At 47.0% G+C, this 27082-nt stretch overlaps 1 protein-coding gene and 2 long non-coding RNA genes across 3 annotated transcripts; 1 reads left to right on the forward strand and 2 right to left on the reverse strand.

Annotated features, from left to right (window-relative positions):
• Window positions 1-101: 101 nt before the first annotated feature.
• On the reverse strand, window positions 102-26987 carry LOC134467827 (tektin-3-like). Its single transcript, XM_063221775.1, has 7 exons — window positions 26411-26987; window positions 26230-26313; window positions 21196-21266; window positions 20859-21002; window positions 16221-16443; window positions 2274-2428; window positions 102-577 (listed from the first exon to the last, which is right to left on the reverse strand). The coding sequence occupies exons 1-7, from the start codon at window positions 26942-26944 to the stop codon at window positions 361-363; spliced, it is 1428 nt and encodes a 475-aa protein (XP_063077845.1). The 5' UTR covers window positions 26945-26987; the 3' UTR covers window positions 102-360.
• On the forward strand, window positions 22837-24679 carry LOC134467840 (uncharacterized). Its single transcript, XR_010038657.1, has 2 exons — window positions 22837-23053; window positions 23736-24679. It is a non-coding gene; the product is annotated as an uncharacterized LOC134467840 (long non-coding RNA).
• On the reverse strand, window positions 24725-26140 carry LOC134467835 (uncharacterized). Its single transcript, XR_010038656.1, has 2 exons — window positions 25552-26140; window positions 24725-25176 (listed from the first exon to the last, which is right to left on the reverse strand). It is a non-coding gene; the product is annotated as an uncharacterized LOC134467835 (long non-coding RNA).
• Window positions 26988-27082: the final 95 nt, after the last annotated feature.

The raw sequence follows: 27082 nt of genomic DNA on the forward strand, positions 1-27082 counted from the left end.
TCCCGAGGGTCAAACAAATCAAATTTTGCTCAGGGTCCCATAAATGCTTGGGCTGGCTCTGCAAATATACACTATAAACAAACACCACAGAAACAACCACATGCATGCAGGGTCCTTTACTGAAAGTGTAGATGGGGGAGCACCATAGGGGATGGATGGATGGATGGATGGATGGATGGATGGATGGATGGATGGATGGATGGATGGATGGATGGATGGATGGATGGATGGATGGATGGGGGTTCTTCTCAATTATAGCTAGGACAGCTTGTGGAGGAGTTGCAGGGTGTGGGAGAGCTTGTGGGACGGAGTTGTGGGTGGGAAGGTTGGCTGGGGCGGGGCTGTGTTGGCTGTTGCTGCCTATGCGTAGCCCACCAGGCGAGGGTGGCTGGGGAAGGTCCGGCGCAGGCCCATGCAGCGCTCCTGGTCGATGAAGAGCGAGTGGGCCTTGACGAAGAGCTCCTGCTCCAGCAGGGACTTGGTGGCGGCCAGCTGCTGCTGCATGTCCTCCGCCTCCGCCAGACGCTGGCTCAGCGTGCTCATGGTGCCCTGGATGTGCTGCACCTCCCTCAGGAGCCTACAGGCAACCAGCGAGATAGATAGATGTCACACACACACACAGATACCGACTACAGACAAACTACAGACAGAAAACAAAGGTGCACACCTAGTCACACACACACACACACACACACACACACACACACACACACACACACACACACACACACACACACACACACACACACACACACACACACACAGGAGCCTAGAGGCAATCAGTGATAGATAGATAGATAGATAGATAGATAGATAGATAGATAGATAGATAGATAGATAGATAGATAGATAGATAGATAGATAGATGTCACACGCACACACAGACCAACTACAGACAAAAAAACAAAGGTGCACGTGTACACCTCGTCACACACACACATAGTCAGATGCATGCACATGAAAACACACACACGCATACGCACACACACACACACACACACACACACACACACACACACACACACACACACACACACACACACACACACACACACACACACGCACACACACGCACGCACACACACACACGCACACACACACACACACTACAGTATACCCCTCTTTTCCACATTAAGTACACTTCAGGACAATAGAAACAGTGTAACCTGTAATCTTTTAAGTTGGTCTTCTCTTTCTCAAACTCATCCGTAATTGGTTTCATTTTGCGACCTACGTACACAGGCCCAAGCACAGCTGCCTCTTCTCACAACGCTCGGCAGTTCATGTAAACAACAGCGTGGGCCAGCCAAAGTGTGCGAGGCTCCCTGGCATCCTACATATGTGTCTCTCTATAAAGAGGCCCGACAGCTGAGAATGTGACAGACCGCGAGGTTAAGAAAGGCACAAGTGCGCCCCCCCCAACCCCAAAAAGAGTCACTCGTCACTCTCCGATCTAACGACATGCCAAATGCCTCTGCGTGCCTACAGCACTGGCTGTATGTAAACACAACACTCGCCTTTTCCCCTGTGCTTTGCCACAATGTCATCAGTATGGGCTGTGACAACAAATGGCAGGATCTGGGGGAGGGGAAGTAAAGTACAGTGGCAAGGGTTGATAGAGATGTACAGTAGATGTTTGTCTCCTCTTTTCAAACTATGATTATTAATTACTATACATGAATTCACCGTATTTATAAACACGATGTTGTGAGGAGGGGCAAGACACTGGCAGCCAACCACCACGTGAGCTAATGTTTTGACCGGCAGCGGTTTCCAACAATCAGAGGTTGAGTTGTGCGCAGCTAGTGTCAGAACGCAGAAAGAAACAGGTTCTACGTCTGAACGGTTAGTTAGCTTATCACATTATGCGATAGCGCCTGAGGGTATGACTTGCCCGTCAGCTAAAAGGTTGTATTCAATAAATGTTCAAGAGTGGCATACTAAAAAAAAAACATTCAGTAATGTTGAATCTGATATCTGTTTAGATAAGTTTAGATTTAGACATATACTACTTGATACTTAACAGTCTGTAAACGATCACTTAAATAGGTACTCAGTTTATCCTGGACTTGGGATGTGTGCGTGCATGCACATGTGTACAGTATGCGTGTGTGTATGTGTGTGTGTGTGAGAGAGTGAGAGAGAGAGAGAGAGAGAGAGAGAGAGAGAGAGAGAGAGAGAGAGAGAGAGAGAGAGAGAGAGAGAGAGAGAGAGAGACAGAGACAGAGACAGAGACAGAGAGACAGAGAGAAAGAGAGAGAGAGAAGGCGTACATGTTGTGTGGAGGGTCTTTGCACAGCTCCATGTTGGGCCTCTTGGTCCTCTCCTCCAGCCGGTTCTTGGCCACTTGAAGTGGGATCTTCTTGTTGTTGATGGTGCGCTCCAGGTCCGCAATAGTGTGCTCTGTCTGGAATATCTCCTGCAAGGTCTTCACGCATGCACGGGCACACACACACGCACACGCAAACACACACACACACGCAAACACACACACAAACACACACGCGCACGCACACACACACACACACACACACACACACACACACACACACACACACACACACACACACACACACACACACACACACACACACACAAACACACACACACACACACAAGCAAAACAAGTTTAGTTTAGGTAAGGCACTGAGGTTAAGTCTGTGGAGGGGGGGGGGTGGTTGTGGGGGGGGCGCTGTGGCTAAGCCCCCCACATTTGGGCTTGCATGCCCACCCGAGGGGACCCCGGTTCGAGTCCGGCCGGGGTAATTTCCCGATCCTCCCCTGTCTCTCTGTCCCATTCGCTTCCTGTCACCATCTTTGACTGTCCAGTCAAATAAAGGCATAAAAGCCGCTAAAAAAATGTTTTAAAGAAAAAAAGTCTATGGAAGGGCGTTAGAGGCCTGAAACGTCACTGATTGATGTATTTAAGAATGGAAGCTCATTAGTGTGTGGATCATACTTTACACATTCATAGGGATATCTACTTTGTTAAGGTGTAGATCAGTGGTCTACAAATGGTGGCCCGCGGTAGCCTAGAAATCTAGACGCCCCTAGCGACCGCAAATTGAATTTGCTCCCGGGGGCAGTCTAGCGGACCCCGGTCGTTTTGCGAGGCTGAAAGTTATCCGATGACAGGGCCAATCAAATCGCGAGGGGGGCCGGGCTACCTAGTAAACAGGAAACTTTCTAAGAAGAAGCATGGTGTCCGTCCGTGCTACGTACAGCACGAAAGTGTCTACTTAATTTAAAAAGCCTGGATGATAATACATTTCGTGGCTGACATGGATTGTAATAATACACCATGAACTTATCGGACACAAATAGATCTCAACACATTACCATTTGATCATTCGATGTTTTAAACTAGCTCGGTAAGCTAAGTTGAGCATTTTACAGAACCAGATAGTCACACGCTATTATCAGACCACTACTGTGTAGAATGAAATTGCGGCCCCAATTTCTAATAAGACACATGCCATTAAAAGCGAGACAGGTGGGAGCTTTGAAAGTCTTTGAGTAGCTTACTAAATAGATGGGATCGATCGTCTGGCTAGTGGGAGCGAGCTGACCGGGGAGCGTCCAGCGTTGGGACGCTAACACCGAACATGCCATGTTGACAACAATCATAAATATAACCATTTAACAAGCCCCAAATTGCTCGACATTTCGCTGATTGATCAAAGAGGGCCATGTGGTTGAAAACGAGGCATTTTTGAACTGTATAAGTGAAAACACGATTTATTAGGAAACTTGTTTGTGGTTGTGGTCATCACACGCTTTCACTGCTACGACGGCTGGAAGTTGCCGCTTCACCTACAAAGAGGCCCTCGCTAGTGGCTAGCTAACCTGTCGTCAATAACAGAGCTAGGTATCCAGCCTTGTATTATATGCCTGCCCCAAATTCTAATAAGATCCATGTCATTAAAAACGAGACATTTGGTAGCTTTGAAAGTCTGTAAGTCGCTTACTAAATAGATGGGAATGACACCTAGTCTACCGAGCTAGCGGCTAGCCATGTATTAGTTATGGGTATACAGCTAGCTAGCTAACACCGAACATGCCATGTTGACAACAATCATAAATATAACCATTTAACAAGCCCCAAATTGCTCGACATTTCGCTGATTGATCAAGGAGGGCCATGTGGTTGAAAACGATGCATTTTTGAACTGTATAAGTGAAAACACGATTTATTAGGAAACTTGTTTGTGGCTGTGGTCATCACACGAATTCACTGCTACGACGGCTCGAAGTTGCCGCTGGACTCATAGATGTGTATAGAAGACTTCTATACACATCTATGGCTGGACATACAGAGGGGCGTGTCGCGTGTACGTTGTGAAAGACAGCTGTGACGTTACACAGAAGTGTGTGGGGATTGGTTGTTCCACCATCCTATTGCGTGACGTTGAGTGCTGAAGCAACCGTTTATCCCGCCCACACTGCCGCCCAGCCCTCCTAGACCCTGGTACAGCTTTTTGCTGTACGGGTCTGGCTGCGCTAGGCTAGGCCCGCGGGCCAGATCCGGCCCGGGCATGGCATGGCATGAAGTTGGAACAAATCAAAACATGTGTTCTATCTGTGGCCATACAGTTTCGGCGAATTGTTTAGCCCTCAGCCCTCATTTACGCTACATCATTTGGCCCATGGGGGGAAATAATTCGAGACCACTGGTGTAGATAATCGTACAAGCACATCACTCTCAAGCTTAGATAAAGAGCATGTATTTCTTTTACAATTGATGTGCTTGCTGCGAACGAATGGCCTGCTATTATCGGCCTATGTGCAACACAGGATTACGTTTACGCGATTTGCATTGCTATTGCCTCCTGATTCAGATCAATATGGCCGGCTTAGGAAGACGATGATGGTGATGGTGGTGGTGATGAAGTGTGGAGATATAGAGGCAGTGAGTCACACACAGAGCGCAGGGCAGGCTTCTGAGGCCCGGCTGCCTGCCACCTTGTCCACTCCGATCCCCATCTGCTCGTCTCTCAGCCTCCATTCCACATGTCAAGCCTGCTGCCACCTCCCCTTATCTTATCACAGCTGAACACGCACACTCACGTAAACACACACACACACAAGTGTGTACACACATACGGACCTGCACATACACACACACACACACACACACACACACACACACACACACACACACACACACACACACACACACACACACACACACACACACACACACACACACACACACAAAATGTGTGTGGCAGGTGGCAAAGAAGCATAAGCAAGGACCAGCCTCTCTCTCTCTCTCTCTCTCTCTCTCTCTCTCTCTCTCTCTCTCTCTCTCTCCACACACATACTGTACACAACGCACACATGCACCTCTGTGTGTGTTTGCCTGCCCTGTTCTCTTTCATGGACTCATGAGCGACTTTCTCAGTACTGTAGCCTACTGCTCAGAAGCAAACACTCGATATATCTCCACGCTAAAGTAAAAGCAGGAATGCCAGCCATGCCATGGCCACTGATGAAAAGCAGCATTTATTCTGCACTGACTGCAGCACAACACTGCCATGCACTCTAGGGCTGTGACGATATTGAATCGAATCGTGATTAATCGTAATTTGCATTTACGGCATGAATCGCGAAGCAAGGGTGCACTATCGTGATGTGTCCTTTCAAAGTTCACCACATGATAACCACATGACAAATCATCATCATTATTATTTTGAAACTTTATTATTAGCCTTTTGCAACCTATTCTACGTATAAACTATCATAGTTTTTAATTCATATTTTTATTGTATAATGTAGGCAAAGGTGAAAATAGAAAATTGATGAAGTAAGTATCACAATGCGTCGCAAAAATACATGTATCGCAATGCATCGTGATAGTATAGCATATAGCATGTGTATTGTGATGGAATCGTGAACCCCTTGCCGATACCCACCCCTGAGATACTCGCAGCTCCAGGATACAGCAGCTCAGTCAGTGTATAGTATAGCTCAGTGCGCTAAGCTAATAATGCAGCCAACGGGGTTATTTTGAGGAAAAGCTTGTTTGCGCGTAAATTACATGGCTCTCCTTTCTTGCTGGAAAGCATCCCAAGGGCCTTGAAGAAGAAGTGGGTGAGAGGGTGTGGGTGGAGGCAACTTGGGGTCTCAGCAACACACGAGCAGGTCAGCGGTTTCATCTCCATCCCCTATTATGAAGATTATAGTAAGCAACTTCAAAAAAAAAGGGGGGGTGGGGACACGTCTGCCGCAGAGACCGCCTCGAGCATTTCAACCACAGAGCAGGAAACCTTCCGTGCCATAGTGCGTTCTGCAGGCACACTACTGTACACTTGTGCTGGAAAGGAAGGGAATGACAAGCGCAGGGGGGCGCGCAACTATGCGAGTTCACGGCCACAGCCAATGAATGAACTCTGCGTTCGGAAATGCGAGACGTAAGTAAACAGATGTTTGTGTCAGTCAGACGGAATAAACGCTGCGTTTCGAGGTAGACTAAGGCCATGAGTGAATAGTCCAAGGATACAACATTGTATTGTGCTTTTCTTTATTGGATAGGAATAAAGCAAGGTTAGAAGTGCCATCTTCCATTTCATTTATCCCCACCTCCCCCAACCCCCACCGCACACACACCTCTATCTGCTTCTCCGTTTTTCTTTTTACATTATTCTCTCTCTCACCCGATCTCTATCTCTCTCTCTCTTTCTGTCTCTCTCTCCTACACACAAACTTACACACACTCTGGCTCCCACACACACACGCAAACGTGCGCGCGCACACACACACACACACACTCGCAGCTCCCCTGCCGAGTACTCAGAAAAGCACAGCAACCCCTGCGAGTTCAGCATGACCCGCGGCCCCCTCATAAGACCATGCACACTTGTTAGGTCAACCCAGGTCCCGCTCTCGTGAGCATGCTTCAGACACGGAGCAGCAGGAGCCACTGACTTCTGAGCTAAAGCGGTATCGGTAGCCACATTCTCCCCTGCCCAGAGAGGAATGTAATGTGTGTGTGTGCCTCGACCTCATGTTGGCCCGGGAGAGAGAGAGAGAGAGAGAGAGAGAGAGAGAGAGAGAGAGAGAGAGAGAGAGAGAGAGAGAGAGAGAGAGAGAGAGAGAGAGAGAGAGAGAGAGAGAGAGAGGGGAGTGCAGCGTTCCATCCGCACGAGCAGACAGGAACAGGACAGGCCCAGTGTGGGGCCTACTGCACAAGCCTCATGCAGCATTGCTTAATCCCTTCAAGAGGTCCTAGCTCCTCTTGCTCTGTCTGCAGGCTTTGGCTTTATTATTATTTTTTTAATGTTCTTTTTAACCCAAAAGACAAACTGTGAGAAAGAGGAGAGGAAAGGAAAATATACACACAGAGAATGGGTGGGTCAGTGAGGGCGTGGGTGAGTGAGTGAGTGATTGAATGAGTGAATGAGTGAGTGATTGAGTGAGTGAGTGATTGAATGAGTGAGAGAGACAAAAAAAAGTGAGGGAGAGAGACAGAGAAGAGGAGAAGGTGAAATGGAGGGGCAAAACATCTCCTTGGCCTCAAGCAAGATGCCCTCCAGGCCCTTGGGGTGTGTGTAGGAAGCCACAAACGAGGACTCATCTCTCTGTCCTGAAGTAGACCACAGAGATCAGCCCTCGGCTCACCTTTTTTTTCTTCAAAGGATTTTGTTTCTCTGAGGTTTTATGGCTTTATTTGATAGGACAGTGTTAGATGGTCACTGCGGTGAGTGGGAGAGAGAGAGAGAGAGAGAGAGAGAGAGAGAGAGAGAGAGATGGGGGATAATAAGGAAACATTGGACCGGAATTGAACCCGGGTCCCCTGGCGTAACAGTAGCCTTAGTGCTTTAGCCATTTGATCCATGGCCATGGTCTCTAGCTCACCCCTACTCGTCTTAATTAGCACAACACTCAGATATTAGTAGCCCTTCCCAGTATTACAAACGGAACATTAAAAGTTATCAGAATCTTTGTGTCACAGAGTTTTTGTCTGCAGTTTGCGATTGTTCAGCACTGACAGGCTGTGTGGAAGCAGCACCTTGTCAAATGAAATGTCTTTTCCTTGGGTGTATAGTGGTTTTGTTGAATTGATACATGTCTCTTGTCAGCCAGAGAGAGAGAGAGAGAGAGAGATAGAAAGAGAGAGAGAGAGAGAGAGAGATAGAAAGAGAGACAGACAGACAGACAGACAGACAGAGCTTGTAGTACAAATACCATATTTGCCAGCGACTGATGGAGAATGCATCAGGGTGTGTGTTGAGTGAGATGACGGGTGGGAAAAACCCCTGAAAACCCCCAAGTCATTATTTTTTACCCCTTTGTTCAAATTAATACTAATTTCTGTTGCCAATCAAACAGACTGCTGTACAAGAACAGATGGAGAAGACTGAGATGGATGGACAGAAGAACGTACTAGGACAGTGGTGATCAAACTGTGGTACGTGTACCACTGGTGGTACTTGAGACATCTCTGGTGGTACTTGGAAGAATTCATTTTTGTGCATTGATTTGAAGACTGATCAAGTTGTTGCAGTCGAAAATATCTCATTGGTCTCACATTTTGAAATATTGAATTGTATGAATATGAAAACATAATGCAGAAGAATACTAGGCAAGCAAGAAATTTAAAAACAAACTTGCACTGAATATGACCATAGGTGTTGATGCCATTATGAACCTCTCCTGTATTAACTGGAAAAAGTTAATAGGGAAGGCCTTTACTGCAATATTTTAAGGTTGGTTGTCAAGGTGGTACTCGGAGAGCTCAATATTTTCTCAGGTGGTACTTCACACAAAAAGTTTGAGAAGCACTGCTCTGAGATGTTTCTTACTACAGTACTAATCATGTCTATTTAAGCCCTGCAGCTGAAAGGCCTGGTGTATCAGCTAGTTTCCTTCCACTTCTTTGAGCTGCATGACCTTGTAGAATGAAGATGTGTTTGCCCCACGTAAGGCTTGTGCTTTTAGAACTGAGCCAAACGCTGCTGTTTGTTCATCATACCTGTGAAAAATGAGGGATGGTAATTACACGGTAACAACATTTTTCACAGAAACGCCACTACCTACACTCACCTACACTCGCCTACACGCACAGACACTTTCATTCAGACACTGACACACACGCGCATGCGCACACAGCACCTGTAGCCTTCCAAACAGTCATTCATTAGAAGTTTCTTTTTACCGCGGCTAGCGCGAGATGACACACACGCACAGTAACATGTAAACATTGTCTAAACATTCATTTACTCACCATCTTAGCAAGCAGCGCGGTACCCGTTGTCTTAGCTCCATAAATCCACACGCATTTCAATAACATCACGCTACATTCAAACATTCCGCTCTACTCACATTCTGGTGCGTCAGCAATTGGGTCCGGGGGGAAACCAGAGCCTCTCGGAACCAAAGTTTTTAAACACTGATCTGGCAGTGTTGAGAACGTTTGGCACCCGGAAGTGGATTGTTTTGAGTAAATATTATTATATCTCGTTATTGCAAACATGTAGGAATGTCATTATTGTTTATGTCTTTTGTAATATTTTTATTGTTGGTTTTGGGATATTGTGATATTTTGTATGAGGATTTGAAAGTGTGTTTTTAATACTTTTTGTCACTTTATTTTCCTATTGGTTGGGTTGTGAACCAATCAGCAGTAACTACAAGATTGTAAGCTCTTTAAAAGGGCAGGCCTTTCTCATTCTAGAGAGAGAGGATGAGGTGTACACACGCTTGCTGCGAGGCTGTGTAAAAAAAAAGTAAGTGCAAGGAAGTTTGTACCTTGAAAGTATTTTGTTATAGTTGAAATTTAAGTTGCCTGACTGAGGCCGGTTTTCTTTTTCGTTTATTCAGTTTTTGTTTATCATATTTTTTGTATCACTTCCGCACTGTAAATAAATCTGCACCCGTATCCACGATATTTTCAGTTGCCAAGTTTCCGTCTTCTTTTAACCGCTATTTGAGAGGGCCAGTCCTGACATGAGTTGGGGGTAGAGAAGCCCCTTTCTCACAAGTGGTGTTCAGAAGTGGTGACAGTGGCGCCTAAGAAGTTCGGGAAGAAGACGACGGCAACAGGCAGACGGGTTCAACCTAAACGCAGTATGGCGTATCGACACCTACCCCAAGATGGTGTGGAGGAGGTGACTACAGAAGAGGTGGAGGAGCATGATGCTGGTAAGAAGACCGAAGGAGCCATGGGCGGAGCCACGGGAGGAGCCATGGGCGGAGCCACACTAGGAGCCACGGGAGGAGCAGATGGTGTGCCACAGACCCTGGACATGAGCGCGCTGTACAGTCTGCTGCAGAAGTCTATGCTGGCCCAGCAAAGTGAGGCTCAGAAGCAAGAATCAAGATGGCGCAGCGTCCAGATTCAGCTCAACAACGTGTACGACGAGCTGGACAGAGATCGACGAAAGGCAAGTGAGTGGCAGTATCAGCAGCCAGATGATGACGGCGGTGGGGCTCTACCACAGCGGAGACCGCAACACAATGCAGTGGGGCCACCACCAGGTTTCCAGGTACCGGCAGCAATACCACCACCAGCAGCAGCAGCAGCAGCAGCAGTGGCGCCTGCAGTAGAAGCTCCAGCACCCGTCGCAGCAGCACCAGCAGCAGCGGAAGCTCCAGCACCAGTCGCAGCAGCACCAGCGGTAGTAGCAGCGCCGGCAGCAGCACCAGCGCAGCCTCCAGCACCACCACCAGCAGCAGTGCCAGCACCGACGCAGCCTCCAGCACAGCAAGCAGCATTACCCTCTGCATTGGGTCCAGCCGCACTGACTCCTGTTTCCTGGACGAGGGCAGCAGTGCCAAAGCTGGAAGAAGGAGATGATATTGAACAGTATCTCACAACATTTGAAAGACTGGCCGTGGCCTACAGGTGGCCGAGGGCAGACTGGGCCATCTACCTGGTCCCATACCTGACGGGACGGGCCCGAGCAGCATATGTCGCGATGGACATGAACGAAACCTCGGACTATGACAAAGTGAGGGCCGCAATCCTCAGCAAGTACGAAATCAACGGCGAGACGTACCGGCAGCGTTTCCGGGAGCCAGATGTGCGAGCAGAGGAGACCCCTCGGGAGCTGTACAACCGACTGATGGACCTATACAAGAAGTGGGTGAGACCGGCAGGAAAGACTGTGGAGCAGATTGGAGAAATCCTGGTCCTGGAGCAATACCTGCGCACCCTAGCCCCTGAAATCCGGGTCTGGGTCAAGGAGCATAACCCAGCCACGGGCCAGCAGGCAGCTGAACTCGTGGAGGCGTTCCTGGCAGCTCGACCGGGTCCGAAGGTGTTCCGGAGCCAGAACTACAACCGACCAGCCAGCAATGGTAAGTCTGGGGTTCCTGGTGGGGGAGTTGGTCCTAGGGGGTTAGGTCAGGTTAGGCCACCGCACCACACCTACACTTCCCCTTACACCCCATCACCTAGGCCTCCTACACGCCCCTACATACCACCACCTAGGCACCCGGCACCCGCAGCTACCACACAGAGACCGCCTTTCACATGCCATAACTGTGGTAAACCTAACCACATTGCCAGAGACTGCCCAAACAGAAAAGCTCAGGGGTCCAGTTTTTGTAATGTCCCAAGAGCTGATGATGTGATGTCCAAAGTGCAGACGATCCCGGTATCTGTGAACGACAAGCCCACATTTGCTTTACTTGACACTGGCAGCACTCACACCCTAGTCCAGCCACACCTGATCGATAAGTCAGCTGTATTGAGTACAGAGCAGCTTAGGGTGTGTTGTGTGAATGGAGACGAGCATGTGTACCCTGTGGCAGATATTTGTCTTGAGGTTCAGGGGCAAGCCTTTTTGTTGAGGGCAGGCCTAGTACAAGGATTACGGTATCCTGTAGTGCTGGGTCAGGATGTCCTTATTTTGCCTGAGCTGGTGTTGTCATCAGTGCCTGTTAGCATGGTCGTCACAAGGGCCATGGCTAAGCAGTTTGCTGAGGAGGACGCTCAGGAAGAAGCACAGAGAGAATTGTGTGAGATTTTGCCCTATAGCCAGTGTGACATTGAACCCCCTGTTGCTACGAGAATGCCTAAGACACGTAGACAACGTAGACGTGCTAAGCTGCAGGGCACAGCAGATAAGGTTGTCAACCAGTTGCCAAAACCGGTTGATGAAGACGTGTGGAACCCTCCTCATAACCTTAGTGATCTGCAGAAAGATGATGACTCTTTGAAGGATGCTTTTGCTAAAGTGACAGAAATTGATGGTGTGCAAACTGGTGTGGCTAAGGAGCTAACTGGTGAATACTACTTTGTGAGAAATGACCTGTTGTACCACCAACCTGAAGATGGCAGTGTAGAGCAGGTGGTTGTGCCAAAATGTCTGAGAGACAGAGTGCTCAGTCTCGGGCATGATATACCCTGGGCGGGGCATTTGGGTACTGTTAAGACCCTAGAGAGAATTGCAGAACGCTTTCACTGGCCGGGGCTCTACACTGATGTTCAGAAACACTGTCGCACATGTCCTACCTGTCAACTCACAAGCAAACACAAAGCTAAACCCTCCCCTCTGCAACCACTTCCCATCATAGGCGTTCCATTTCAGAGGATAGGGATGGATATTGTAGGTCCCTTGGAAAGAACCAGGTCAGGGCACAGATTCATTCTAGTCATGTGTGATTATGCCACACGTTACCCGGAAGCATTCCCCCTTCGAAAGATAACGGCAGGGTCAGTTGCAAGAGCACTGTTACAACTGATTTCACGTGTAGGCATACCCCATGAAATTTTGACAGATCAAGGCACTGCATTTCTATCCAAGACACTTAGACAAGTGTATAGTTTGCTGGGGATTAAGGGGATACGGACCACTCCCTACCACCCCCAGACTGATGGGCTGGTGGAACGATACAACCAAACCCTGAAGTCAATGCTGCGAAAGTTCGTGGCAGAGAACGGCAAAGACTGGGACCAGTGGTTGCCATACCTCCTTTTCGCCTATAGGGAGGTACCACAGGCTTCCACTGGTTTCTCCCCATTTGAGTTGCTGTATGGGCGCCAGGTCCGGGGCCCATTGGATCTACTCCGTGATGCCTGGGTGACACCAAAACCCCAGGAGCCAGACAGCGTGCTCTCCTACGTCCTGAGGATCCAGGAGAAGATGGGGCAGATGGCTAGCTTGGTGGAGGAGAACATGACCAAGGCCCAGCAGACCCAGGCACGCTGGTACGACCAGAGAGCGAGGCAGAGGAGCTTCACACCCGGGCAGCAGGTTCTCTTGCTGTTGCCAACGTCGGAGAACAAGTTGCTGGCCCGCTGGCAAGGTCCCTACACCGTGACACGTCAGCTGGGGCCGGTGACCTACGAGGTGGAGATGCCGGGACGACGAAAGAACAAGCAGGTCTTCCACATTAACCTGCTAAAGGAGTGGCATGAGCGGGGGACGCCCAGCTTGCAGCTCCTGGTGCAGGACGTGGAGGGTGATGTGGAGCCGCAGGAGCAGTTCTTCCCTGCAGCTGCCGCACCAACCAACCCGGATGTCTCCCACCTGACAGCACAGCAAGCAGAGGAGTTGCGGGCCATCATCCCGCCTGGGCTGTTTTCCGAGCAGCCTGGGCGCACTTCGTTGGTGGAGCATGACCTCCATCTTAAAGACACTAATCCAGTGCGGCAGAGGATGTACCGCATCCCAGAGCGGTTGCTTCCCGCTCTGCAGGAGGAGCTGGATGTCATGAAGCAGTTGGGGGTCATCGAGCGGTACAGCAGCAGCTGGAGCAGTCCGGTGGTGCTGGTCCCAAAGAAGGACGGCAGCATTCGCTTTAGCATCGATTTTAGACAATTGAACTCTCAGTCCACATTCGATGCCTACCCAATGCCCAGACTGGACGATTTGATCGAGGGGCTTGGGAGGGCATCATACATCACAACCCTTGACCTCTGCAGGGGTTATTGGCAGGTGCCGATGGCCGAGGGGGCGAAGCAGTACACCGCCTTCCGCACCCCTCAAAGCCTGTACCAGTTTACGACTATGCCCTTTGGCCTGCAGGGGGCACCGGCGACCTTCCAAAGACTCATGGACCATGTCCTGGAGGGCATGGGGGGCTTCGCCGCAGCTTACCTCGACGATGTCGTGGTATGGAGCGCCACCTGGGGGGAGCACCTCCAACACCTGACCCAGGTGTTCCAGCGCATCAGCGAGGCGGGCCTGACCGTCCACCCCAAGAAATGTTCCCTGGCCCAGCAGGAGGTCCGTTACCTGGGCCACATCATTGGCAATGGAGTCATCAAGCCGCAGAAGGACAAGGTCGAGGCGGTCCGAGACTGCCCGCGACCACGGACCAAGAAGGACGTCCGCTCTTTCCTGGGCCTTGCCGGGTGGTATCGGAGGTTCATTCCGAACTTCGCTGCCCGGGCTGCACCCCTCACTGACCTGACTCGCAAGTCGGGGTCAACAACAGTGGAGTGGGGGGAGGTGCAGGAGCAGGCCTTCCAGGATTTGAAAGGGGCTCTCATTTGTGAGCCTGTGCTGCAGAGCCCAGACTTTGAGCAGACCTTTACGGTGCAAACCGATGCCTCTGGTGTTGGGCTGGGGGCAGTCCTTCTCCAGGGAGAGGCAGAGCAGCAGAGGCCGGTGGCTTACATCAGCCGAAAGCTTTTCCCCCGAGAAACAAGGTACTCGGTGGTGGAGCTTGAGTGCCTTGCCGTGAAATGGGCGCTAGAGACATTCAAGTATTATCTGTTGGGAAGAGACTTTTTGCTAGAGACTGACCACAGAGCGTTGCAGTGGCTTGGACGAATGAAAGACTCTAATGCGCGCATTACACGTTGGTTTCTGTCTTTGCAACCCTTCAGGTTCACCGTGAAGTACAGGGCAGGGGTAGAAAACCCGGTGGCCGACTTCCTGTCTCGCCAGGATGGCGAGCCAACCGAAGGGGGAGGAAATGTGAAAAATGAGGGATGGTAATTACACGGTAACAACATTTTTCACAGAAACGCCACTACCTACACTCACCTACACTCGCCTACACGCACAGACACTTTCATTCAGACACTGACACACACGCGCATGCGCACACAGCACCTGTAGCCTTCCAAACAGTCATTCATTAGAAGTTTCTTTTTACCGCGGCTAGCGCGAGATGACACACACGCACAGTAACATGTAAACATTGTTTAAACATTCATTTACTCACCATCTTAGCAAGCAACGCGGTACCCGTTGTCTTAGCTCCATAAATCCACACGCATTTCAATAACATCACGCTACATTCAAACATTCCGCTTTACTCACATTCTGGTGCGTCAGCAATTGGGTCCGGGGGGAAACCAGAGCCTCTCGGAACCAAAGTTTTTAAACACTGATCTGGCAGTGTTGAGAACGTTCGGCACCCGGAAGTGAAATGTTTTGAGTAAATATTATTATATCTCTTTATTGCAAACATGTAGGAATGTCATTATTGTTTATGTCTTTTGTAATATTTTTATTGTTGGTTTGGGAATACTGTGATATTTTGTATGAGGATTTGAAAGTGTGTTTTTAATACTTTTTGTCACTTTATTTTCCTATTGGTTGGGTTGTGAACCAATCAGCAGTAACTACAAGATTGTAAGCTCTTTAAAAGGGCAGGCCTTTCTCATTCTAGAGAGAGAGGATGAGGTGTACACACGCTTGCTGCGAGGCTGTGTAAAAAAAAAGTAAGTGCAAGGAAGTTTGTACCTTGAAAGTATTTTGTTATAGTTGAAATTTAAGTTGCCTGACTGAGGCCGGTTTTCTTTTTCGTTTATTCAGTTTTTGTTTATCATATTTTTGTATCACTTCCGCACTGTAAATAAATCTGCACCCGTATCCACGATATTTTCAGTTGCCAAGTTTCCGTCTTCTTTTAACCGCTATTTGAGAGGGCCAGTCCTGACATGAGTTGGGGGTAGAGAAGCCCCTTTCTCACAATACCTGTTTGTTCATGCTGAACTACAAACTGACTATGTCATGGCTTTACCTCTGTTTGCTAATTATGATAGTAGCCAAATGATTCTTCTTCAGTTTATGAACAGGTTCGATGTGGAATACCTGACTTAATTGCTGCAGTGATGAATACTTGAGCTTGAGCTATCTAGGTGACAGCAAGCCTGTGGTGCGTTTCTCGAAAGTGTAGTTGTTAGCCTGTTAGCAACTTGGGTAGTTGCCAATGGGAAAAATGCCTTGCAAAGAACAATAATGTAGTAAGCAACTACGCTTTCGAAAAGCACACCCCTGGTTGTCTGAAAGGTGCGGCGAGCAAAGTGTTCCTACCTTGGCCATGTGGTACTGCAGGCAGTTCCTGGCCTCTGTGGTCTCGGCGATGCGGTTGTTGAAGGCCCGGTTGACAATGTAGAACTGGTTCCACATGTTGGTGGTGGTGTTGGCCATCTCCCGCTCGGCCTCCTCCATCACCTTCTTGGTGTTCACCCGCTCCGTCTGGGAGCGCACAATGTTGTCCTCTGAGAACTTGGCCCACGACTGAGGCACTGAGAAACTGTGGAATGACAGGGCAGGTTTATTACAAACCATTACTTAACAGTGCACAGGACACAAATAGAGACAGGTCACATCGTGTCAATGGAGCTATCAAACATTGAAGGCCCAAAACATATTATTTGAGAAGAGTGAAATTGCCGTTGACTTTCATACCTGACCATGTTTTTAGTGTGTGTGTATGGAAGTTTTGACTACTTAGGTCTGTAGGCACATATTGATTGCTAAGCAGTGTTGGGTATAGTTACTTTTGAAAGTAATTAGTTACGTTACTGCGTTAGTATCAATTAAAAGTAATCCGTTACGTTACTACGTTACCCATTAATAAAAATAACGCGTTAGAGTACTCCTGCGTTACCAACAAAATGCCTGTGGGGAGCGGCGCGCGGGGGTCCCGAAAGTTGCGCAATATATCTATCGATCTAAAGGAAATCATAGACAATAATTGTAGATGCCCGTTGTTTTGTAACAAGATGCAGAGGTGTGTATTACTGTTACCCAAGAGAGCAGATTCAACCTTCCACCTTTCACTTGTACAGAAGCTAGACAGGTGTTTTTTCCCGAAATAAGAAAATGGTCACTCACATGGACCGCGGAAACGGCCGGGCCAGGGGGGCCGTGGCCCGGGTAACTTTTTGAAAAATAAATGAATGAAGGACTTGAAAAATAAATCCAAGTCAAAACCCGTGGACAATATCAAACTTAAACACAACCCTTGCTGTAATAATGCAATAAAGCGTTTCCCTACACCAATATTTCCTTGACCAATATTAATATTTGACATAGGGTGAATGTTGCAAAATCTGGAGTTCCAAGCAACAGCGCAGCACTGAAAATCGCGCGGAAGAAGTAGCCGAGGTTGAGTAAGGTCTCACCAAACCGTCCAAAACGGTTAATCATTTAATCATTTCGCTGAGCAGACAGCGATGCAAAGAAGCCAGGTTGCCGCGGGAACATAGGCTACAACAAGCGTTGCCACTTATTCATCTGAAAGCGCGGGTAGGGTCGCATGCGCTTTCACCGACTTCGATCAGCATTGAATGGTGCTTCAGTGCTCCCTGCAGCGTGCCGCGGGAATGTAGAGCACACACGAAAGTTTAACAAAAGCTCTGCTTATTTTTTTTATTGACAATCACCGCTGCCAAAAGAACACACAGCAAGGAATACTGCCAACCATTATCCATCGAAAGGTTTTAATAGTGGATTACCAAGAAAGTTAGAGTTATCTTTGCAACCTCCACCAATGTAAGGGGCAGTGTAGGTGAGTCATACTGATGTGATTATTAAACACTTGGATTTGGTTGTTTTAGTTTTGTTGGCTGTTTGGACATAAGTAAAATCATCCTGGCAACTGATGTATCCGCTCTCTCTCTCTCTCTCTCTCTCGTGCGCGCGCCCAGCTCCGATAAAACAGCAAACATAGCCTATCCCCAATGCACTCATCTGACCAAGCACCACAGAAGGTTCACTTCTTTGTGTTCAGTGTTTCTCATAGCTTAAGTAGGCTACTGGTATAAGCAAGCCCAAACCAACCAGGGGTGTTTTTAGGCCAGATGTTTTTTTTAATTCGAGGTTGAATTTTTTGCCTTTGACAGGATTTTTCCACCGACACACAGATGGCACTTTACCAGTATGTTCTTGTCGTCCTTTTCGCTGTGAAACTCAAAGTAATGCGCGTACCTCCACGTATCTAAAGCTGTCTTCTCTGCCATCTTGCCGGGAGTGACATACGTAGCAAACAGGTGCGCGCGCACACACCCACACACACCCACACCCACACACAAACAGAACGAGAAGGGCCAGGAGCACAGACAGCAGCGCATCTGACGAAAGGACTTTAATAATTGTCTTTATCGAGGCCGGGACATTCTTAAAGTAACGGAGTACTAACGAGTGCTTAGTTTGGCAAGTAACGAGTTACTAATTACTGAATTAGCAAAACTAACGCGTTAAGTTACTCGTTACTGAAAAAAACCCTTAAGAGTACTCTAACGCGTTATTTGTAACGCGTTACCCCCAACACTGTTGCTAGGTTCCTATCATTTCAAAGTGTTGCACATCATTGAAAGGAAAAATAGGCCTAATCCACCATCGTTGCATGTCACTGGACAAACATCTAGTCTAGATCACCTTAACATACTGTACATGGTAGATGTGATCAGATGCTTGGTTGTAAGGGTAATTACAGGTGGGCGTAGTTCTTATTTCAGTATGGCGGCAATATTTCTGTCTCAAATATGGCAAATATCCCAAGTGAATGCTTCTTTGCTTGCCAATGCAGTCTGATACATTACACACACTGTCTGTACCCATTTTCCACATGCTGGACCAGCTGACTATAGGCTTACTATACACTATACTGGATGCATAAAAAAAAAATCCATCACAAATCGACATTCTCCTCCCTTCTCCAACTGGCAACAAAGATAAAACTAGTTTGGCCAGAGCAGATAGCAGTTGAGTGTTAAGTGTTGGTGTCACTGTCACAGTAAAACTCTGATCAAAGGCGAAGACTTAAAAAAAAAAAAAAGTACGACTTTTAAAATAACTGATTTACGTCTCGTGCCCCAAGATATGTTCTCCACAGTCATGGCTGAGCTTTGACATTAGCGAGCTGAGAGCCGAAAAGAGCCAGGCCAAACAAAGCAAGCAAAAGCCAGTGTATGTGCACTGCATACTGTAGGTGTGGTTAGTTAGTTAGAGCGTGTGCTGTGGGAGAGATGACAACACCATCATCACCCCCTCCCCACCGCCCGCCCACCTCCCAGGTGTTTGTCGCCACACCTGCTCCTTCCTGCCTGTCTCGCTGTCTACCACTCAGGTGCCTGCCGTCATTTTTGTTTAATGTACTGTGCTTATGTGTATTCTGCTATTGTACAAACACTACAAGAGAACCCTGTGAACCACAGAGTCAGAGGTGCTCAAGCTGGGTGGGGTCTCAAGGGCGGCACTAATAACAATGCTGAACATGTTGGCCCGACAACCAAAAGACATTGATCTCCTCTTAATACTGTATGCAGCACTTTATACGGCACACGTAGGGTCTGTGAGAGGTTATGAGGTGGCTTTGTCATTGTGGTGGCCTGTGTCTGTGGTCTGTCATATCCTATGTCTTCTAAAATGCTAGACTACTTCGAAGTGACACAATTAATGTCATGAAAGAAAAAATAACAGAAACTAATCGAGCATTCCCTAAACTGAATTCCAGATGTGTCTGACTGGAGCCGTCACTGTGATCAAAGTATTCAGCTCTTCTTGCCATGTGTTTTCAGAGCGTGCTTGTCAACAATAAGACAGCACGAACTGTCTACAAATAGAAACAGGCAGCTGGCCAAAGTTCTGACAATATGGCTGGGATTTTTTTCCTTTCCTGACATATATCTGTCTAATAGATAAAGACAACATATTACAAACGAATTAGTCTGGAATGTTGTGCATCACTGGAGGAGCTTTTGATTTGGTCATAAAAACGTAATGACCAACCACTCTGCCACCCCCTACAGGAATGCATGGGGCACTGTGCAGCAAAATGCAGCAAAAAATACTCAGAGGGCGAGTGATTTCTGATCTGATGGTCATCATGACAGCAATGCACACACTACAAAGGGAACTTTTATGACAGAACAACAGCGTGCAACCAAGCCGACACAATTCTAACGTAGCCTACATGCCATGCAATTACCAGATTATGTCTAGTTTATAAGATATTTTTATGTTAACGATTACTCTCCCGATATGCAAATATGTCTGAGTAGGATATCATTTGTTTTGAAACATTATTGTCATTAAAGCTTTCAGCAGTGAACGTTCTGGACATGTGCCCGACAGATCCTGAGTGTTAACATGGAGTGCAAACATGTAAAGGGTGTGGCAGATTTAACGCGTATCACATTTCCCTCCTGCTCGGCACTCCACACTGCCCAAGGATAAACTCTTGGCCTTCACACCTTCACACAGCCAATGCACCCCCCCACCCCTGGAATCCCATTGGTATGACTGTTCAGGGAACACTTTGGGCTTATCACCTATCATGTCAAATGAATTATCATCTTATGTGTTTCCTGTAACTCATACACATACCCATAGGCTACATTTACATACTGTAGTGAGAATCTTTGTAACTTTTCAAGGTCTTGCAAAACTATCCATTTTTATTCGCATTGGATCCAACATGTGGCACAGAAATACACAGTTGCGAATGTAAAGTTGCCAATAGGTCTAACCAATAGGCCAACCTTCTCATTCATATTTTCACCTATATTTCACCATATTTTACCTATATTTGACATTCATGACCTTCACTATAGGAAACAAGCTCCTGTGATGTTTGGACTTTCAAGAGAATCCAAGAGAATAGCTTATAAAGCCATATTATTAAATATCTTACATGTTTTGCTCAAGTTGTGTTTTGCTTACCACATGTCCAGGTTGCTGAGGTTGTTATAGGATTGAAGGGTGCTGTTACAGTTGGTCATTTTGTGACATCTGGTGTCAATCTCAAAGGCCACGTGCTTGTCGTTCAGGTCCTTCTCCAATATGAGTTGGACAATGCGATTTGATCTGCAATACAAAGAAGGGGTCTTCATAAAGCATTAGGCCTACTTTGCACCAAAAGTATGTAGTCTTTGTCTGTTAGCCTTATATTTTGATGCAGTTAATTTACTATTAGGGGAAACATAAACATGTCAATATAATTTATCATAAACCTATCACCAGGCCGGGTTTGCCACAGAAGATGGTGTAATCTACTCACTCCAGTTGCTTATTCACTCTATCCCTCATTGTCTGCAACTGTTCCTGGCACGCCTTTATCACAGTGACCTCCTGTGAAAACAAACAAACAAACAAACAAACAAATAAATAAACAAACAACGTTTGTACAGATTTAGGCCAACCAGATCGATTCATCCCAGACCAGACTGCCACAAAAGGTTGCCTGCTTATTATTTATTAACCCATATAGGCTAGTCAAGGGTGCCGGAACAAGTTTTAAAGTGGTGGTGCTTTTTTTTCTTCATTCCTTATTTTTCTTAACAATGATTTCTGATGCTGCATGCCACTAGCCTGGGAGTACCCATGCTGCCTTGCGCATTCTTTTCGAATTGCTGGACAGCCTGGGGACCAAGGCAGAAATCTTTACATCGAAACGGGGGCCAATCACAGAGCGAGGAGGCACGAAAGACGATGACGCGTACTACTCGACAAACGGAAGTTAGTTGCTAGTAGTTTTTTCGCGAATCCATCATGGCGGCAGCCGAAGCGAAGCAATCTTTCGGAGAAGCTCTGGACAGTGTTTTGAATAGTTTGGAACGTAATTTCGCTTTGAAAAACGAACAGCGCTTAGCGTTAGAGTCGTTTGTCAGCGGAAAGGAAGATGTGTTAGCCTTACTACCTACTGGATTTGGTAAAAGTCTGATTTACCAACTCGCTCCGTTGGTTACTAAGGTAATGGGGGTAAGCGAGACCCCGGTCTTTGCTGTGGTTTCGCCATTAATAGCATTGGTGTAGGACCAAATAAAGGACGCAGTCGACCTTGGAATATCTGCTACACAGCTGGGTCAAGACGATGAAACGGCGATTGAGAGATGATGCCGTTATAAGATTCTGTTTGGCAGTCCCGAGGCCTGGCTGAGCGCGAAGTGGGAGGACATGCTAGCCACCGATGTATACAAGACCAACCTGATCGGCGTATACTAGTTGTCGATGAAGTCCATCTTACTTATATAAATGGTAAGTGTTATTTCTTGATATCATTGTCCTTATGTCTGTACCTACTGTGGTTGTCACAATGTCACATTATGGGTTCATTTTCGATATCAATTTAATGTTACACTGAGTAAAGGCTTAAGTAGCACAGCTTTAGTCGTTTGGGTAGGGTGCGCAAATCCAAAAACTCCTTGCAGTTGAAGAAGCTAGGGCTGCACGGGATTCAGACGTATAGCCCCATGGGCTCCCCCTGATTATATTTCACGTGTTCTTATCATATGCATGCACTCCCCCCTGATTATATTTCACGTATTCTTATCAAAACATGCCCAGGATCTTCATCGGGGATATAACTTAGGTGAGAGACAGAGAGAGAGCTTCCATGCTTAACCTAACTACCCCCTAACTAGGCCCTAAGTGTAATGTAATGTTTTGCCTTTTGTATGAATAGGCACAGGTCAAGACACCAGTCTGTCTAATTGACTGACACCTTTTGGTGCCCTGCCTGGACGGGTGTAAAATAAGGTCATCTGATAAGTTATAGGCCACAGCTCCTTCCTGTTACCCATATGCCTGATTAAGATCCAGGGTGATAGAAATATTGCGTGTTTTAATTAATACAGTTTATTTTTTGGAGCATATCCAGCAGTGTGCAGACTTGAGTAGCACAGCTCTCGGTTTTGTGCACAAGTATCATCAGCCTACCTGAGAAAAATATGTTTTTGCTACATTTGTTAAGCAGGCCTAACTTCAGAAGGGCAATCATTTTCCACTGCAAATGACTAACATCTCTACACTTTACTTGTGGTTTTCTTTTCTCAAACAGGAGGAAGGCTGAGAAAGGACGGAAGGCTTTTAGGGAAAGCTTTGCGAGGTTGGGGAACTGAGAGCCATCGTGAAACCAGGTGGGTAATATTAACACCTTTTTTCAGATCATTCTAACCTTACCTACCGAAGACATTTTATTTCACTGAAAACTTTAACTCACTCAACTCATTAATCTTTTGAAGAGCAGTTTTCTAATCATGGTATTGCTACTGTGATATCACACCTCTCACCCCATTGATTATGCAGTGTTCTAAACTTTCTGACATTTTGACATTACAAAAATTACATGCAATAATCAAGTAACGCTTTGATGCTTTGGCATTACTCTTTTCATAGTACAGTTAAAATATCATGCAATGTATTCAGTGTATGAAAAAGTAGGCCTAAGCGGAGTGTTCTGACGTAGTGTCCTGGCAGAGTGTATCTCACAGGCCAATGCACACCTCGAGAAAAGAAAGTTCTGTTGCTGGTGCCTGTTGATCTGTCCACCAAGTCAGGGGACAGGAGCGGTGTCCCGAAGTGTACAGGCAGAGTAGTCGGGGGAGTGGAGGTGGTTGGGGAGGGGGGGGTGGGGGGTGGGGCAGGTAACCCACGACAACAACCGGGGGGATGGGCTGACGGGTAAGAAGTAGTGGAGACACCAGAGAATAGGACTGTTGACAACCCATAAGCTCTGAAGCCACAATTCTGAACAGCTATGACTGTAATGCAAATGATTTCCATGTTGTGATGTTGTTCTTGTATTCTCTTATTTTGTAGAAACACCGGTACTGGCATTGACTGTGTCTGCGGAATTGCACTCAAGAGAAATTGTCAGGAGACAGCTCCAACTCCAAAACCCAGTTGACATCATTGCCAGCCCCAATCGACCCAACATCAGACTCTCCATAAGACGACTTTCGAGTGAGTCACTGGACTGTTTCGACTGGCTCGTGAAGGACTTGACAGAGAAAGGAGTGGAGATGTCACCAGTCAATATATACTGCCGGACAATAAACACGAGGGAGAAAACGATGCTTAAAGAAAGTCTAAATGGCTGCTTTAGGAAAGCCCTGTATGTACATTTTGAGCCTCACGTGTCCAGTGTGGAGCCTGGCCATTCCTGCTGCACCTATTGCCACTCATTATGCAAGTGTAACTCTGACTGTTGCTCTGTGCCAAAACCCAACTTTGAAATACCCAAACAAATCCCGTCACCTGTCAAATGCAGAAATGTCACATTGGAAGAGCAGGGACTGGTCAGACAGCTTTTGGAGGAGTATAGGGATAGCCTGATTGCACTAGGTGAACTCCTTTACACAAATGCCTCATTCTGCACTGGTTTCAGCAATGTACTAATTTACTCAGTTTTGGAAAGTCTTTGTGATATGACATGACTTGTCATGCAGAATCTCCCTGTATTTGACATAAAACATGGCCAGGACATCCTACGCATTGTTCACAAAGTATTTAAAGATTTTGATGTGTGTGAATTCCCTGACATTCCTGAAAAACCATACCTGTCACCAGACATGGACTTTCCAGTGTATTTTGATGTTGAGGATGAGGATGCTGCAACCTCTCTAAGCAGCATTGAGTCAGGCTTATCCATGCTTCCATTATCAGATTAAGTACAGAGCCACTGTAAATAATTGTAAATAACTGCACACTTGTATATATAGTAAATATCATTCTGAATAAATACTTTTTACATTTTTAAACTACATGTTGTAATGTGTTCCCTGAAAACTAATGAAGAGACAGCTTGGTAAAGGAAATGATTTTAATGAAGGACAATGACTTAGAATAACAAACAAGAATAACAAACTATTTCAAAGCAAGAAAATAGGAAAGTAATTAAGTAAAACTTATTTTAATAATTTTGGCATTCACCTTTTTGAAGACGCCGTACCAACATTGACGGTCGCCTGTAAGGCAGCATGGGTGTTACCTGGCTAGACAAACAGTACAAATAACTCAAAGGACACTGCACCATTCATTCAGTTTGCTGCTCATCCACGTCCACAGTGCCTTGTGATCGAGCTTTGCCAACAAGTCATTTCGGAAGCCAGGGAATGCAGTAGATGTGCGACCTGGTTTCTGTTTAAAAAGTTCTGCCTCTTGCAGTGTGTCCACCAAGGTGAGGATGTCTTGTCATGTCCGCATGGTGAGCTCCACTTGGTCTTGTTATGCCCAGCTCCTTGTCAGTGCCTGCCATCATCTGTTTAAAGAAATAAGTGGATACCAAGGCTTAGGCTATTAAAAACAGAATATGTAAAGATAATCTAGGCCCATTATTACAGTACACATTATGGTAAATTAATACAGTAAGGGGGAGGGTTGGAGTGAGGGTCGTGTCAGTGAGTGTAGGGGGGCTGTGAAATGCTCTCCCCTCTATCGATTGACTGGGACAACTACCAAACCGTGCTCATGTTCTGGACTTTTTAAATGATTAGTTAATGGCAGATCAGTAAGAAAACCTAAACAAGAACTGTTACGTTGTCTATGAAGAGATTATAATGTAATAGTGAGCGAGCATTGAATTTAAGGAGCTGGAGCTACCAGTTGGAGCGATTGAACAGAGTAAACTGGATACCTGAGTTGGCACTTGGAGTACGGTGGGTTTGGCAATGTCTTTTTCAAATTCCTCGGTGTCGTCGATGGCGTTGGCTCGCGTGGCCTTTTGGAGACGTTGCCGTCTTTGAATTCTTCCTCCCATTGCCTGAATATTAGGTGAATCCTTTCCGAGCCTGTTTATGACTGAGGCGCAACGCGAACAACATCTCCTTGACTGTCCCGACACGGAGGATACAATCATGCGTAGGAACGCCAGCCTGTTCGAAATAGTTGTTTCTTTTTTCACTGCGAACATGTCAGTTGAATGTCCATATGTAGATGGTGGTCCTTCTCATTTGTCTTGCACAAACGGCAAAAATCGTCTGGCGCCATTGTTGATTTCTAGACTGTTTTAGCTTCTTCAATTTCTGTGGCTTCTTGCAGATAATTTCCTCGTCGCGATATACACACGTCATCGCGCGCAAGGCAGCATGGGTTCTCTCTGGCGAGTGATGGACACTCGTGCCGTCCAATCAACGGCTACGGAAACCACACCTCCCTACGAGATAATGTACAGTTGGTCCCCAGACTCGATCACACTTGTGATTGAGTATGGCGTTTGCCGCCAGACTAGCATGCCACTCCTTTGTCTACAGTAAAAGTTAAGAGAGCCCCATTTAGGGAGCCCAAAAGTGGGGATGCAAATACATGCATCTACCTGCATAAGCTCTATCTCCACCTCATCACGGACCCGGTCTGCACCCATCCTTTTCTGCCTCTGACCGAGACATTCGCGGGCGACCTTTGAGAAATGAGAGAGCGAGAGGCATGCGTTGCATTTTCATATGCCAACAGAATTATTATGAGACATATGCAACTGTTATGAGACTTGGGCCTACCTGCAATGGCCCTTCCGTCTCTGAAATAGCGTGGTCTAGTCGTATTTTGACTTTTTTCAGCATGTCAGTGTCTTTCAATAGCTTTTCAGACTCATGCTTGCCTTCACTGCTCCAAAATGATAGGTCATCAATCCGTTCAGAGATCCATTTGTTGCTCTCGTTCTGCGTTTTATTTGTAAAGTCATCCTTAGAACAAATCAGCCTTGATGTGTCCTTCCGAAGTATGTCGGCAGAGCGATGGTTATTGTCTGACCGCTTATAATTCGCTGCATTAGCCCAAGCCCACTGCTGGGGTGTTATCGCAGAGTGCATGGGCATCGCAGGCCTCAGCGCGGGTGTCCTCGGGGATCGGAGTCGAAACCTGTCTCGCCCCATGCAGCTGGTGGTCGACGGTTTAGGCGGTAGAGGTAAAAGACAGTGTGTCTGTGGGTTGTCACCTTTCTTGTCTCTGGTGGGGGTAGCTGTCAAGGTAGGGAGAATAATATCGGGACGGGTGTTGGGTCGAAAGCCCTGCGTCGATTTAACAAGCTCCATCTTCTCAATACAGCTGCAAGGAGGCTACCGCAGGACTGACAGCTGTCAAAAGTGCACCTGATGTTTATAGGTCGCGTCATTGAGTTTGTTTATGACGTAGGATAGGCCTCTGACGCACGCGCCCTGCACTCATTGCTA

This window comes from Engraulis encrasicolus, chromosome 2 (assembly GCF_034702125.1).
Source record: "Engraulis encrasicolus isolate BLACKSEA-1 chromosome 2, IST_EnEncr_1.0, whole genome shotgun sequence".
NCBI classification, from domain to species: domain Eukaryota; kingdom Metazoa; phylum Chordata; class Actinopteri; order Clupeiformes; family Engraulidae; genus Engraulis; species Engraulis encrasicolus.